The sequence below is a fragment of the Zosterops lateralis genome (genome assembly GCF_965231275.1).
Source record: "Zosterops lateralis genome assembly, chromosome: 5".
Classification (NCBI taxonomy): domain Eukaryota; kingdom Metazoa; phylum Chordata; class Aves; order Passeriformes; family Zosteropidae; genus Zosterops; species Zosterops lateralis.
Genome location: NC_139766.1, coordinates 35215110 through 35230833, shown reverse-complemented (window position 1 = coordinate 35230833; position 15724 = coordinate 35215110). Strand labels below are relative to the sequence as shown.

Sequence of the window (15724 nt, the reverse complement as noted above, 5' to 3'; positions counted from 1 at the left end):
TTAGTAAAATTCTCTTTGTCTAAAATAATGGCAGCTCCCTTGCAGAATGTATTCTGCTGCTGAATACATGCACATATACGCACAGTTCGCCTATCCTGCTGTGAAAACCTCCCAGCAGTATTTTAAATCTGAATTCCACAGGCTTGCTGATAATGTGAAATGAAAGAGAAGGCTCACACTTACGGGGTTTGTGCTGCTGGCAAGGAGCGTCTGATGATGGAGTGGACTTGTCTGTAGACATCCAGCTTGGACATGCAGCGGCAGGACGTGTGATTGGCAAAGCTGACCGTGACGGGCTTGGGGCCGTGCGACAGTGGCACCGTGATCTCAAACAGCTACACAGGGCAAAGCAAAGCAAAACACTTCTTTTATAGATCCAACTAAAACTAATGGAAGGACATAGGAAAAACATATCATGATTTTAAGTTCAGATTTTTTTTTCTTCCAGCATTCAATTATACTGCTAGATAATTATTATGTATAAAATGAATACAATAGCTACAGCACAACAATTAACATTTTTAATGTTAAACCCTTTTATGTGCCAGTTTGTTTACTACACTTAATGTACAAGAGGAAAATATTCAAAGAATTCATTTTTCTAGAGGAGATGACTTCAAATTGGCAGCATTTTAAAAAAATCCAAAATGAAACATTTGGAAAGTGCTTTGAAAACCTGAAGTATAACATAAAGATGACAGTAAGTTATCACCTAATGCATCAGTATAGTGGACTTGGATCAAACCAATTCTGGATGAATAACGCTTCAACTACACCATACTACATTTTTTAAATTTTTAGTATTTGTATCTGCACAGGTTAAATGCCTGTCCTGATGGAATATATATTGAACTATTCCTTTTTTTTTTTTTTTTTTCCCCAAAGTATTAAGAGATAACCACTACTGATAAAATAGTCTGTATGTGAATTAACAAAATCTTAATTTTAGTGGGAATCATAGTTCAACTTATGAAAGAAGACAACTTCAGTGATACCTTGTAGTAAAATTGAACAAGTGATAACAGAGAAACAGAGAGACTAATTTCAGTTTTCAGTTCAGGACATCTACTTTATCAAATTAAATAGGTTTTGCTCTAAGACACAAGTGTCAGTATTCTCCTGAAAAGTTAGGACAAATACACTAGGTCCAAGTTTTAAAAGCTGATTTTTGATAGTGTTTAAGAAGGGCAACAATGCACTACTGCCTTTTAGGTGTTCAATCAGTCTTCCAAATACATTTAAGAACATTTCTGCATCTTCTGGAGACTTCACTACCTTTAAAAACAGTAATTTCTTCTTCCAGTTCCAGCCGGTAGGATTGTATAAAAAGACTCATTTTTAGGTGAGATGTAATAGCACTCTATTTAAAATCTGTAACTTTAGAGTATGTCATATAGGTGGCATGCAAATGTAATCAGAATACTAGAAATTTTAAATGCTTCAAAATATAAAATGCAGCATTATGGGATGCATTCACCTGCTTAGAAAGCTGATTCTTAGAGGACGTCTATGAATTGATGGACAGAACAAAGAGTATGAACTTAATTACAATATTACACACATAAGGATAATCTTGTTTTTTCTGTTCTCTCATGACAGTATGAACTTGCTTTTCTGAAGCTGAAATAAAAACCCACTACAGAGGGAACTGATAAATCTTAGAAAATGAAATAAGCATGAGTCTGTGAATGGACCTAACTGCAGCTGGAAAACAAGTGCATGTTCTTCCTGTATTCTTGCAGTAGATCAATTTGCCATGCTGCAAAGCATAGCAGACTCCAGACCACTGGAGATGGCAGCACAGGACTGCTACAGTTCCAAGCACCTAAAAGAGGTAGGTCCCTGCCCAACTGTCCTATTCAGCTTCAGGATATCACTGATAGAAATTTCACAAAAACAGCTGAGATGTATCAATCATGGTAATGGAAATGATGGTGAATGTGAATTAATCTTAATTTACGTTTGTCCAGTAAAAGCTCTGAAAGGTATCAGTTGGGAGATGAATATTGCTAACAACTATTACCATCAGCACTTCAGTGGTGCAGTGAGAAAAAAGTCTAGTTAAACAAGATTAAGGTAGACTAGCTTCCTTGACCTCCTCAAATTACCTTCAGTTTGTTCAAATAAATTCTCTTAATAGTAATGTATTTTACATCACCCAAGAATTGCTACTGTTTATTCGGTGAAACTATTTAAGTGAATAAGCTCTCAACATGCACAAGTTATGTTTGAATCTTCATCTAAGTAAAACATTTCAGATTATGTAAAACCTGACCATAAGCAATGCTTTATGGTTTTGACAACATCTACAATTTATTTTTTGCTCACCTTCCTCATCCAACAGAACAATATGTTCAACATCTGCTGTCACTATAGGGAATGTCTGGCAACACTTAACAGCCAAATGTCAATACCTAGAAAGGATATTTCTATTAAAAATGCCTCATAACAACTACGCATAAGGCTGGTTCTCAATTCTTTTTCTGGCACCATTGTTGGCTGTGTCTACTATTGCTGGTACCCACATGGCCCAAATGGGTAATTCTTCTTGGAGATCAAATGGCTTATATTTCTGTTTGATCCTTCATTCTCTAAAAGATTGGATTTACTGCATTCTTAGAAGCCCAAATCTTCTCTTCCTTTCCAGCTTTAAATTACAATAAAAAACAGACTAATTCCCTCTAAAGGGAAAAGCCATTTCCTTCAGGTACCATTGCCTAAAGACAGATATTCAGTACTGAAGACTACAGTGAATGAGCTTCAGTCCCAGAAGGACATAGGATCTGACAGCAGTAGGAATTAGAGAAGTTTTTGAAAAGTGGAGAGCTTTTATTGCTCAGAAAAATGTAAAACAGCAATTTATGAGTATTGTTCCAGTCAGAAGCAAATAAAACAAAAAAGTAGACTCAACTTGCCCATGCTGTCCTGTACTTTTTTGCCAACTGGATTGTCAGGAAACCAGTGGAAAGTAACAACAGATGCAATAAATGATTATATAACTAAAGAGTAATATATATAACAAGAAAAAACCAACCCCCCCACTCCCAACATAATCACAAAGCTCTGTCCTCCTCCAGAGAAGCTGCTAATTGTAAACATAGATCAGTAACATATTGTTAATCCCAGTGTACAGAACATACTTGCAGAAGCTCTGTGTAATTGAAGAAAGCCAGAAATAATTAATGCATTTAACAAGAATTCAACACCTGCCATTCAGCCAGTCTAATGCTGTTTTATCAAAGAAAGCCAGATGGCAGGTCTTCCAGTCTTTCACATCATTTCTAGGGTTTCTCTTCCACAACCTTGAACTTCATATGATTTTAAACTTAGAAAAAAAGAAAAAAAAAAATCTAACAGAAGATGAGAATCTCTGAATGTGTTGACTAAAAGAGCTACCAGAACTCTTGAAAAAGCAATTTTCCGTATATTTCTTCTCACTGATCCTTAAAATCATAGAATGGTTTGGTTTGGAATGGACCTTAGAGATCAGCTAATCAGAGCCCCTCTGCCATGACAGGGACACCTTCCACTAGACCAGGGTACTCAAAGCCCCAAAAGGTGTATAATTTTGAACCATGGCCTTGATAGCTTCTTTACACTAGAAGGACTTCATAGTGTACTTACCAGAAAAATTGAGGCTTTTTGTACAAAGTATTTCTTTGTTTCAGTGGCTAAATTAATTTATTTAGCACTATCATCATTTGTGCCAATATCCATTGTATCAGGACACAAAATTATTTTTATGCTCACTGACTTCTGAAATATATCAAAACTGTTATTATGTGGGAAGGCCATCATTCTTGATACTTTTCAAGTACAGGATTTATGTATTTTTTCCCAAGATTTACATTAACAACCCCATATTCTTCTGATGGCCTGTGGTTTATTTTGGCAAGTTTCCCTAAAACTGATTGAGTCTAAATTTCCATCACTTGTGATCTTTGCACTTTCTAAAGTGTCAGTAAGGCCAGCCAAACACAACCAGTGTAACACAGTACAGTGTGTCTAGAGAGATTTTTAAACTAAGGACATAAGACTGATTTCAAAACTAAACATCTCTATATTGAAAAGAATGAAAATAAACTATTTGAGAAATGGCACATTGTCATTATTTTACTGTTGAACTTTCTTGAAAAACTATTTCAAGGTTTATGTGGGATATAACAACAGGTTTGATATAATAAATTCATATTTATTTAATATGCCTGGGTTTCTTCTTTTATCTTTTTCTATTTCAGTTCCTTTCTTTTCCCATAAATATTAACAAAAAACTTTTGGAACTTGCCTATCTCCCACTATTGAAAGTGCCTACAATATCACCACAATAATTAGTCTAACAGAAAAATGCATGGGAAAAGGTATAAATGGTAATGTTGAAAACAACTGAATATTCTTGTGGCATATCTCTGAGCTGTGAAAAAGAACACCACATACAACCCAAACTGGGCAAGAAATTTCAAGATGTTAACTTGTTTCCTGTGAGAAAATCTCCTCTAAATCTAATTTTGATCTGCTTGGATAGATGTTTTCCCTTGAGGGACTATAACTATAACCATGTAACAAGATGATTTAGGACTTTTACAACAAGTGATCTAAAACAAGGCAAAAAAATGCCCTTCCTGACAGCCAAGAGGGAGAATGGGATGAAACAGCTCTTTGACATCTGTTCTCTGCTTCCCTTCCACCTATAAGCCAGTGCCTATAGATGGGGCACAAAAAAGTGCTGCTGAGGGACAGCTATAACTGCACCAGGTAGTTCCACACCTTTGTAACCAGTGTTGAATTATTTGTGCCAAGGAAACAGAGAACAGCTGTTTGATAACAAATTGGAGAAAAACCCCAAACAACCACACCACAAAATGAAAACCCAACCAGTCACTTTTCGCACAGATCCTTACTAGACAAGCCACCACTGACAAACAGGGCTACTGCAGTCAGGACAGGACCTACTGCAGTTTGTGAATTAGCCTAAGGAGTCTTCAAATATTGTCATAGATCTCGTACTGTATCTTAATTAAGAAGTTGTCTCATATCTCAATCCCGGTTGTATAAACATCCCTTAGCGACTACAAAACAGGTTTTGGAAAAAAATGGTATTAAAAACAAAGCAGAATACTTTTCCACTTTTGTCTCAGTAAAGTTAAGTAACTAGAAAGGAGGAACACAGCCTGAACTAGAAAACTGTTGACCTTGCTCTGGACCACTGCTGTGTTCCACAAGGCAATCTGGGAACATCTGACCTGGTCCATTCTCCAGGAAACCAATGATCTGCTCCCTATAAAAATAATTTCTCTGCTAAGTTCTTTCATTTTTAATTAATTTTGATGAACTTGATATAATCTTGCTTTATGTTTTAATGTCTGGAACCAATGCTAATGCTTGCCCTCACAGTAAGAACTGCAGCTGAAAAATTAATTTCCCGTTATGCACTTTTTCTGCAGCGTGAACAGTATGAAGTAATCTTATGGAGTTTATGCACAAAAAATAAAGCTAAGAATTGGTGAATTATGAGACAACTATTTGTTCTCATTTCTTTCAGGAAATAAGAGAAACTGTGGTTTAAAATAGATGTGTAGGGTACCTGAATTCCACAGAAGATCTTGAATGCAGTACATTTTTTTTCTTCCTAATTCTCATCTAATATAGAGTAAATGTAATCATATAACTTAAAAAAAAATTGAGATGGTGACAGATGAAGAGATATATAGCTTAAGGGTTTATAGATTAAGGGTTTTTTAAAAACTGCATTCCATAAAGGACCAGATAAAACTGGAAATCAGAAGCAAGACATAAAAATCATGGATACGATTGTTTGCTTTTGCAGAATAAGTAAGAAAAAAACCAGTGTTATTGCCTCTATTTTCTAATAAGACCTTAAAGATTTTCCTTTTCAGAGTCTCTCAAATCTTTAACTACTCCTATGTCATATAATCACCAATAACATGAACAATTTCAAAAGGAAACTCAGTGCTAAACATTTTCTACTGGCTAAAAAATAACTTCAGTCAATAGATTTGAACAGTAAGATGGAGAGAAAGATATGATTTAGCTCAAACTGACATAGTGCTCAAAAACTAGGAACTCTAGTTTCTAATGTTATGTGGAACAGCTATCTCTGAGATAAGATAATCCTTTATTTTGGTAACCTAAACTTTACCAATACATTAAAAAAAAGTGCCATTTCTTGGGTTTTAAAATAAAAATTATATTTGCATCTTACAAATAAGTGGAATTGAGACAATAGTTCTCCTAAAAATGAGAGAAAAAGTAAGGCTTGAAAAAAGTCAGTTTTGTAGTTGTCCTCATTTAAGCTATTTGAGCTACATTACTCCTGTGCTGCGGGGCTGTCTACCAGTAGCTAAATAAAGGATTGAAACTTCTTGGAATGTTGTACCATTTCAGACAGACAGATTTGGTGAGAAATAAGGGCAGAAAATGCACTCTACAAAATCAGTGGGTTTTGCTGTTTTCTTTACATTCTCTTTTCCTAATTCCCCCCAAAAAGGGTCAGAGCACTAAGAAGTTTTATGATAAAGGAGTGACATTTCTAAGGGCTTCAATTTTATATCTGGCTATGCAGTTTTTGGTCTCCATTATATATGTACTGCATCTTCAGCTGGATGAATCTTCTTGAAAAAAGAAGCAAGATTTACACTAAAAGATGAAAAAGCCCACAACCAACAAACCCCCTACCAAATACTATTTAAAGGAAAATACCCTGGGAAATGCTTTTAAGTGTGACTATTTTTACATGATTTTTGAGGGAAATGTTGGGAAATAATTGTGGTAATTCCTGTATCTACTTAGAATAATGTAGTATACACTGCTTTAAAGGCAGCTCACAGGCTCAGTGCATTATCTCTGCACACTCCCACCTGATCATTAACCCTGAACTTGAAGAACAAAATCTGCACATACACCTGGAAGAAGATGCATTACAACAAAACAAATAGGTACATCATGCTAACATGTCTTAATATAGTAAAATACCCTTTCTAAAAGACTTTATTTGAAATATGTATCCTGACTGTACACGTCCTACAGCAGTCTACACTAAAAAAATTACAGGCTAGTTTTCCATGGAGTCCTTGCTCCATACAGGCATAAAGTAGATTTAAAAAAAAAAAAAAAAAAAAAAGAGAGAATTAAGTTTCATGGATAATATCAAAGTTGAGAATGGGACATAATATTTTTTTTCCCCTGAAAAATAAAAAAATATTTTGGGAATATTTTTCCAGGCAGTAGTGTCTTCAGCTGTTTTTCCTGTGTACTTTGGAATCAACTATTTCCTTTGTCATAGAAGCAATAAGAAGGTCTAAAGTATACATGAACATAAATGTATTTGCAAGGAGTACACGAACTGCAATAAAAAAGTGAGAACTTACTGTCTTGCTGATGTAATTTGTGCTGATATTCATACACTGAAGTCCTTCACTATTGCAGCAACCTCCACATCTGTAGATGGATACACATGGGGGTTTAAAGAAGGTGTTTGTAGTTGCTCCAAACTCTTTTCCCACATCCACACACACTTCACGTGGCATGCACTGAGTTTTTCTCCATTCAGTATCAATACCTGCCAAGTTACAGGGAATTTCATATGTTATAAAGTAACTGTTTAAAATCAAAAGTATCCTGCAGTAAATTAGGATTCCTTCTTAAACTTCAAAACCAGAATATGAATTTCTAGAGTCACACCCTTTAGTCAGTGAAACACACATCTATTTTACCTTCTAGCTGATTTTTCTTCTTTATAGGGACATGACATATCATCATGGAATAGACGAAAAGACACAGTAGAGCTAAAAGGGAACCTAACAGGCAGGGAGACCTTAAAGCACAGAATCATAGCCTGGCTTGTGTTGGAAAGGACCTTTAAAGGTCACCTAGTCCAACCACCTGGTAATAAGCAAGGACATCTTCAAGCAGATGAGGTTGCTCAGAGCCCCATCCAAACCTGAATGACCTTGAATGTTTCCAGGGATGGGGCATCTACCACCTCACTGGGCAACCTGTTCCAGTAAATCAGCATCCTTACAGTAAAAAATTGCTTCCTTTTATCTAGTGTGAATCTACTTTCTTTAGTTTAAAATTATCACCCTTGTCCTATCACAACAGGACCTGCTAAAACATCTCATCTTTCTTACAGATGCCCTTGAGGTTCTGGAAGGCTGCTAGGAGAACTCTTCTCCAGGCTGAGCAGCCCCAGCTCTCTCAGCCCATCTTCACAGGAGAGGTGCTCGAGCCCTCTGAACATCCCCACAGCCCTTTTCTGGACCTGCTCCAACAGGTCCACATCCTTCTTGCATTTATTCCCTTTTGGCACTAGATTTTGGTACGCTATTCCACAAAAATGGAAATTTTGCCTTATATGCACTTTAAACTCTCCATTACGGTACATGATTTCTAATATCATGTGAAAAAATACACCTCCTGCTATAAATCCTGCATTTCTCAGCCTACAAGCACTTGCCTAAACTGTAAGTTAATATATTTTCATCCAAGGTATCTGAAACACTGAATTCAAACACATTGGTTTGAAAACTTTTGCTTGTTTTAGCTGCAACATCGTTACAACTATCCTCTTTTAACACAAAAAAGTTACAAGTGGATTATTTAGTGTTCCAAAGCCATAATGCATAAGAGAAGAAAGCATTACCAGATATGATGCAATTGCAGAAAACGAAAAGAAGTAGTTCAATGAATCCAACTACTAGCATCTTCTTCACTTTCTGCAAAATTGTTATAGCCTGTTACAGTAAAGTAGGATTCTTTGTACTTGAAGACAAGCACTTCACTTTCTCTGCTGAGCTGAGAAAACACTTTTTTACAATGGACACACCTAAAATATGTCTGCAGATTGAATTGCTTCATTATGAAAGGCTGACTATCAAAAATGTTTTATTATAGACAACACACCCTATCAAACTGCTGAGGTTGGTTTACTGACAATGCTTAGCTTTTAAAATATTTTTGAGACAATTGAAAAGCCTTCAGATTTTCATTAATTGTGTGTTGGAACATGGATTGTGTCCTGTACTTACTTTTCAGGATCTCTGCATTATAGTGGGCAGCAGCAAATTTCAGGGAATCTTCTGATCTTGTGTCAAAGCTGGCGTGTTCTCTGTTGTGCTGCCAACCTCCTCTCCTCAACTGACATTTGAACATTTTCCAGTATTCTGGGTAAAGGACTGTCATGAGCTCATCCACACTGGACACAGACCGCAACTGCTCTTCCAGGTCTTTGCTTCCATGAGCCTGCCAAAGTAACGTGCAAAATTAATTACCCTCTCCAGTACACAGGGTTTGCTGGAAAGTAGCCTCAAAAGCAACTCAAACGTCGTAAAATAAAGGGGTTCCCATTATAAAAACTGCTTCTGTCAGTCAATGCCAACATTACTATATTGACAAATAATGAAATGTTTTGCCTTTTCCAACATTTCTTTATCACCCTTGTAGTTCAAAATATCTGTGTGAGAAAGGAGCTATAGAATTAAACCTATACAAACACAATTTGCGGATTATTTTAAAAAAATGCATTTTTAACCTAGAAACACAGTGTTTGTGACAAAATTTTGAATGCTTAAACCCCAAAGCATTTAAATTATGTTGATGTTATTTAATATCATACACTCCTAAAGTAACACCAAGTTTTTCCCATTTTCCTTTAGTACCAGAAAACCAAAAAACCCAGAAATGCAAAAACAGGTAAAAAAATCAACAAACAAAACACAAGCCAAGAAACTGATTCACATTATTTAGTAACTTTCTAGGGAAAATCTTAATAAGTAAATTCTATTATAAAGCACTAATCCTTAAATTAGTGCTTTATAATAGTGTCCTCCTTAGGACACGAGGACTTTGGTACCTTGAAGAATCTAAACCTCACACTCCCTTGCTATTTCAGGCATAGCCTCAAATCCTGTAATCTTGCTCTCTTATTCTCAGGCCTTTACACAAACTCATTGCAACTGCAGTTTTCTAAATTACTGAGATTTACATTCCCGCTTATCACTTATCAGAAGGATTCCTCTGTTTCTCTTCCATGAAATGTACTGCATCGAAAGACTGGTGTTTATCCCCTGCCCACCTTTCTCATCCATGAATTGCTGACTTCCCAGAGGGAAGGGCAGTACGGAGAAAGAAGAGTATTGAAGAACCTTTAGCCACCTTCTCAGCCTACACGGCCCTTAGATGGCAGTATGAGACACAAAATATAGAGGTACACTTTGTACAAAATGCATCAACTGGCTGGAGACTATAGTTTACTACAAATCCGTTGCTCTACTCAAAAAGCAACCAAGCCGTAAGAGTGTAAGACATATCTAAATGCAGAAATACAAAACTATATGAACAGAAATTTACAATTTCTTATACAACTCAATTACTAACAAAAAAATAAACTCTTTCAGTTCAATGATTTTGAACATTACGTGAGTGAAACAGGTAGTTCAGAACTAGCCCACCTGAACCAAAACTGCTCCTTGTCTCACAAACAACTGCAAGGGTATAAAATGGCTGCATTTTATGGTTGCATCTAGTCCCTTAACCAGTGTCAAATACAGCAGAAACACCTCAGCATAAGGCAAATTGAGAGAACTCATTTCTGTAAATACAATTATATACAGAACTGTGAAAGGGATGAGGCACTGGAACACTGCCACCCAGAGAAGTTGTGGATGTTTGATCCCTGGTATTGTTCAAGGGCAGGCTGGATGTAGCTCTGAGCAACCTGGTGTAGTGAAAGATATACCTGTCCATGGCAGGGGACCTGGAGTTAGATGATCTTTAAGGTCCCTTCCAACTCAGGTTATTCTGTGATTCTATTATTCTAATACCAATTTTAAATTTGTTTTATTTGACAAAACATTATGAACTTAAAAAAATAGTTTCACTGAAGCCTCACTAACCACTGTCCTTGCAGATGACTGTCCTGGGAGGTTTCAACAACCAAGCTATTGTCTCAGAAATGTGTCCATTCAGGTCTTCATCTCTTTCCTTCCACCATAGGAAGGGCCAACCCTGACCCAAGCCATGCATCAAGAAGTTTCCGAGAGATTTGCCTTCAAATTTAATGGTAACAGAGAATTTCACTCCTCATCACCCTTGCTCTCCTTGCAGGATGCCATTCAAGCTCTCAATCAGTGGGTCACAGACAAAAATCCAAGCTTAACAAACAACTAATTTGGCTACTCGCTGCTTGCACCTCCTGAGAGGTGAGAAGTGCAGGGTTTGAGCAGCCTCACTCCTGCCAGACTGTTTCCTGGGGGTGCTGCAGCACATGGCCAGTTCATTCCTTGAGTAAGGGGAAGCAAGTTGCTGCAGCAGCACAATGCCAGCATTGCAGATGCACGTCTGGCACGTGATGGGAATGTGCATGGCACAGTGCGTATATCCTGTCACAAGGCTGGAAGCCAGGCTATTATGTAAAAGGCACAGGAATAAAACCTGTGGTTTGCCATGCAGCAGCTGATTCTAGGAAGTTCTGGCAGATCATGGGGGTAACATGGAAAGAGAATTCAACCAAAGCTTTGCCACCTTTGATGAATCCTTAAAAGCCTGTATAGCCCACCGTAGACAAAACATTGGCTATTGCTGTTGCAGATATTCAAAGTATAGGCCTAGAGCATCAGGAAAATAAATAATGAAACTCAGTATTACTTTGTTGATAAGGAATCAGGCATGGAGCAGGAAAGAGAAATTGTTGAAATAATGCATGCTGATTAATTCCTCTTTTGTCAGGCAATCAAGTCATGTCATTTCAGGTGGACACAATTTGTTATACATGTATTAAATATGCATGAATAAAACTCAAAATATGAAGAAATTAATGGCTTTAACTAAGCATTGTATCAAATGTAATAAAGTATTGTTTTACCCTGGATATTCCATGGGCCATAGTGCCACGTGCCTACAACCTGAGACAAGGCAGCCCCAGTTGTGTGTACAGGTTAAGGAAGGAGAGGCTGGAGACAGCACTGTGCAAAGGGACCTGGAGGTTCTGGTCGATGGCAAGTCGAGCCTGACTCAGCAGGGCCCTGGCAGCCAGGAGGGCCACCCATGTCCTGGGGGCATCAGGCCCAGCATGGCCAGCTGGGCAAGGGAGGGGATTGTCCTGCTCTGCACTGGGGCACCCTCACCTCGAGTGCTGGGGACAGTTTTGGGTGCCAGCTATTAGAGGGTCCAAAGGAGGGCCACAAGGCTGGTGAAGGGTCTGAAGTGACTGAAAACACTTGGTTTGCTCAGTCTAAGGGAGACTGAGGGGAGACCTCATTGTAGTCTTCAACATCCTCACAAAAAGAAGCAGAGGGGCAGACAGTGATCTCATCAAAGACCAGTGACAGGATTCGAGGAAATGGCATGAAGCTGAGTTGCAGGAGGTTTAGTTTGGATCTCAGGAAAAGGTTCTTCCCCCAGAGGGTGGTTGAGCACTGGAACAGGCTCCCCAGGAAGTGGTCACAGCACTAAGCCTGTCTGAGTTCAAGGAGTGCTTGGACAATGCTCTCGGGCACTGGTGTGACTCTTGGGGCTGCTGTGGGCAGAGCCAGGAGCTGGACTTCAATAATCCTGATGGGTCCCTTCCAACTCAGTTTATTCCATAATCCTCTGATTACTCACTTAATATAAACAAAAGGAAAACAATTTCTGGAGCAGATATATAAAATCACTTTTAAAAACAAATCATCATTATTGCATCTAAAGTATTTTCTGCTTAGCTTAATAAAGCCATGTGCTTGTAAAGATGGCTTCAATTCAAATTTACACTGTGGAAAAACAATTTGATCACTAGAGTGATTTTGTTCTAACCTCTCTTCTAATTTTAAAAGAAAAGGAGAAGGAAATTGTATCCATACTACATACACTACACCTAGTGCCCAGAGTTAGGGAACAAAAAAGAAAAAAATGAAAATATATGTTGATTTTTCAATATGCTTACAGTGTTACCTTGAGATACAGACCAACGCTTTCTTCCTGTACATCTATGTTTTTTAACTGTAGCAATTTTTTTAACTGAAGCAAATTACTCTCACCTGTGAAAAACTGTTTAGAGGAACATTTGTTTAAGGATCTTGACATTTAATTTTGTAGAACAGCCAAATGAAGACTTGACACGAACATCAAATGAAATCCTAAGTTCTGGATCATTACAAGAACATGTCCTGCATACAGGACAAGCATCAGATCATTAAGGCTCCTTAGAGTTTCCTAATTTTTCAGGGAAGAATGAATCTACTTCTGTAAATATAATAGTAGTCTAGCAACATTTTTGATTTTGTGCCAATTTTGGTAATTTCACAAAAATATACTGTCTTGGTCCATATCTTTTATTCTTTGCTCTTTCTTAATTATGCATTGGCTTGTAGCATAGGACACTGGATTTCAATTTCAAAACAATTTTGAGACTTAAACACACATTTAGAATATTTGATGACACAAAGAAATTACCATCAACAACAATGTACTAGGGATCAGAGGAGCTCACATTTTTCATTTTTCTTATGCAAGTGCAGATTAGTGAAGTTCAGAGAGAAATATGGCTTGTAGCTGCAATTACTGTCACCAAGGTAGTCATTCCCAAATGTTAAGTTCAAAGAGAGAGAGAAAAAAAAGTAATAGAACATTAGCTAAGGTTGTAGTAAGAGAAAATCTATGACCTTTAGGACTGAAGAAAGTTTTTGATAAATTTAAACAGACAGTTGATTTTCATATAATTCCAGAGTGATCGTAACGAAATCGGGGACCAACTGCTTAATGTTTTACTGGCAATGCACTCTGGGATCTATGTTTTACATTAGGAAAGAAGCAGGATATAGTGCCAGGAGTGATTGCACAGCAAGGAGTTTTCTCTATCCCATGCTTTCTATATTCTTGGCATTTTCAAGTCAGTTAAGGGATTGGGGTTTGAACTTTTTTTTTTTTTAACCACCACCAGTCTCTTCATAAGTGTTTATCTCCATCCTCTGGATCACTCTACTATTTTGTCTCATTTTTACCTATTATCAGTGTTGTCCCGCATGAACACCTAAAAATGCTAGAAGGTATATTCTAGAGAAAGACACTGATTAAACCTTTGACTAGCCAAATTCTACAAGATGACAGGTGATATTAAGCAAAATAAAAACCTAAAAATACAAGTATGAATGGAGAATACAATAAGATACACTACTCCATTTCATTAATTTCATATTTTTCATGAGGAACAGGGGAAATGATAAATGCATTTAAATAAAGGTGTAAAGCTTGATGATAAGTCCTTTCTTGCTATTATTTATTTAACTTCAGAACATTTTGTTCTATCAAAGTATGCTTTTCACAATGTGGCTTTCCATTACATGGTATGTCCAGTTTTTCATAAAATTATGGCTTGCAAGGGAAACGGCAGGATATCAAATAGGCTCTACATCCATTAACAAACTCAAATGTATAATAGATTTTCCATGCATTACATTATCTTTCATATGTCCCCAGTGTTTGCCTCTATTATTAATAACAAAGGTCAGAACACTTAATATTTGGCAGCATGCTTGACACATAATTGATGGTGCAATGTGCTTCAACAGTACCTTACGTATCTGATACAGTTGTCAGCTCATTTCATTTTCAAGGATTTTGTGGACAATTCTTAATAGGAAAATACTGTCTATAAACCCCTCCATTTTAACACGCTTATATTCTGTATTTATTGATTGACTGAAATGGATTAAAATCAAGTATTTAAATCTGAATGTTGAAATGACTCATAAGCAAATGGAAATATTGCAAGAGGAAAGTATTTATAAACACTTCACTTGCATAATAATTTATTGCAATTTTCATGTATTTCAGTGCTAGTTTTTTTAGAAATTGATGCCAGTTAAAAAAAATCTAATTAAAAACTGTAGATATAGTTAAGAATTAAATTCACTTTTATGCCCACTTCTATGTTTTTTTACTACAAAAGCTCTGATTTTGATCTCCCAAGCACTCATTTGTCACCAGCAAACTTGGATGACTTTAGTTGCAAACTTCTGAGTTACCATTCAATAAAGAAACAAAACAGTGCCTTACAGAAGCCAAACAGTAAACAGTGAACAAATTTTATTTCACATCACTTCAAATAAGTAGAAAGACCACTGCAGTTAATGTGAACTAAATCAAAACATCATGACAACAGCAGAGATTAGAATCACTCTCTACTCCATAAAAATTACAAAGCACATCAGACAAAGATAAAAAGTAAAATCAAAGTACAAAATAAATAAAAGGGTCTGAACTATATTATGCTCTAAGTGACTCCTATTCATTATGGCATTTTAAAAACTAAGAATAACATCAGGGAAAGAAAACAAATAAATGGGAGAAGTGAGGGGAGAGAACATATAAAGTAGATATGCAAGGAAAAATAAATGAGTTTGGGAAGAAATTCAAAAGAGAATTTGCTAAGAAGAAAGAAAAAGACAGTGGCTATAAGGATAAATTTAGGACTACAGAAGTTTCACTTCTATATTATATATCACGTCTTCTTTCTCATTTTGACCATTTTTTGAGAGGAAGATGCATCAACTGCTAGAAAATCATCCTAGGCTTAGACTATTTAATATCGCTCCTCCTGTTTAAAAATACAAATATTTAAGCTGAGGTAGTGTGTAATGTAAAATTTCCATGTTAAGGGAAATACAATTTTATGCATGTCAACATTTTTAGGGCAGTGTTTTAGATATTCTTAGACAATGCTGGAATATAT

The 15724-nt window shown here is 36.6% G+C and overlaps 1 protein-coding gene across 8 annotated transcripts in view; it reads right to left on the bottom strand.

Annotated features, from left to right (window-relative positions):
• Positions 1–15724, bottom strand: part of VEGFC (vascular endothelial growth factor C) — a 194360-nt gene that overhangs the window by 8307 nt on the left and 170329 nt on the right. For all 8 annotated transcript variants that reach the window (XM_083861432.1, XM_083861429.1, XM_083861434.1 and 5 more), the window contains 3 exons: positions 9045–9258; positions 7386–7576; positions 184–335 (listed from right to left, as the gene is read on the bottom strand). In XM_083861432.1, coding sequence (XP_083717558.1) covers positions 184–335; positions 7386–7576; positions 9045–9198 — 497 coding nt within the window. In that variant the 5' untranslated portion in view covers positions 9199–9258. The remainder of the gene's footprint in view (positions 1–183; positions 336–7385; positions 7577–9044; positions 9259–15724) is intronic.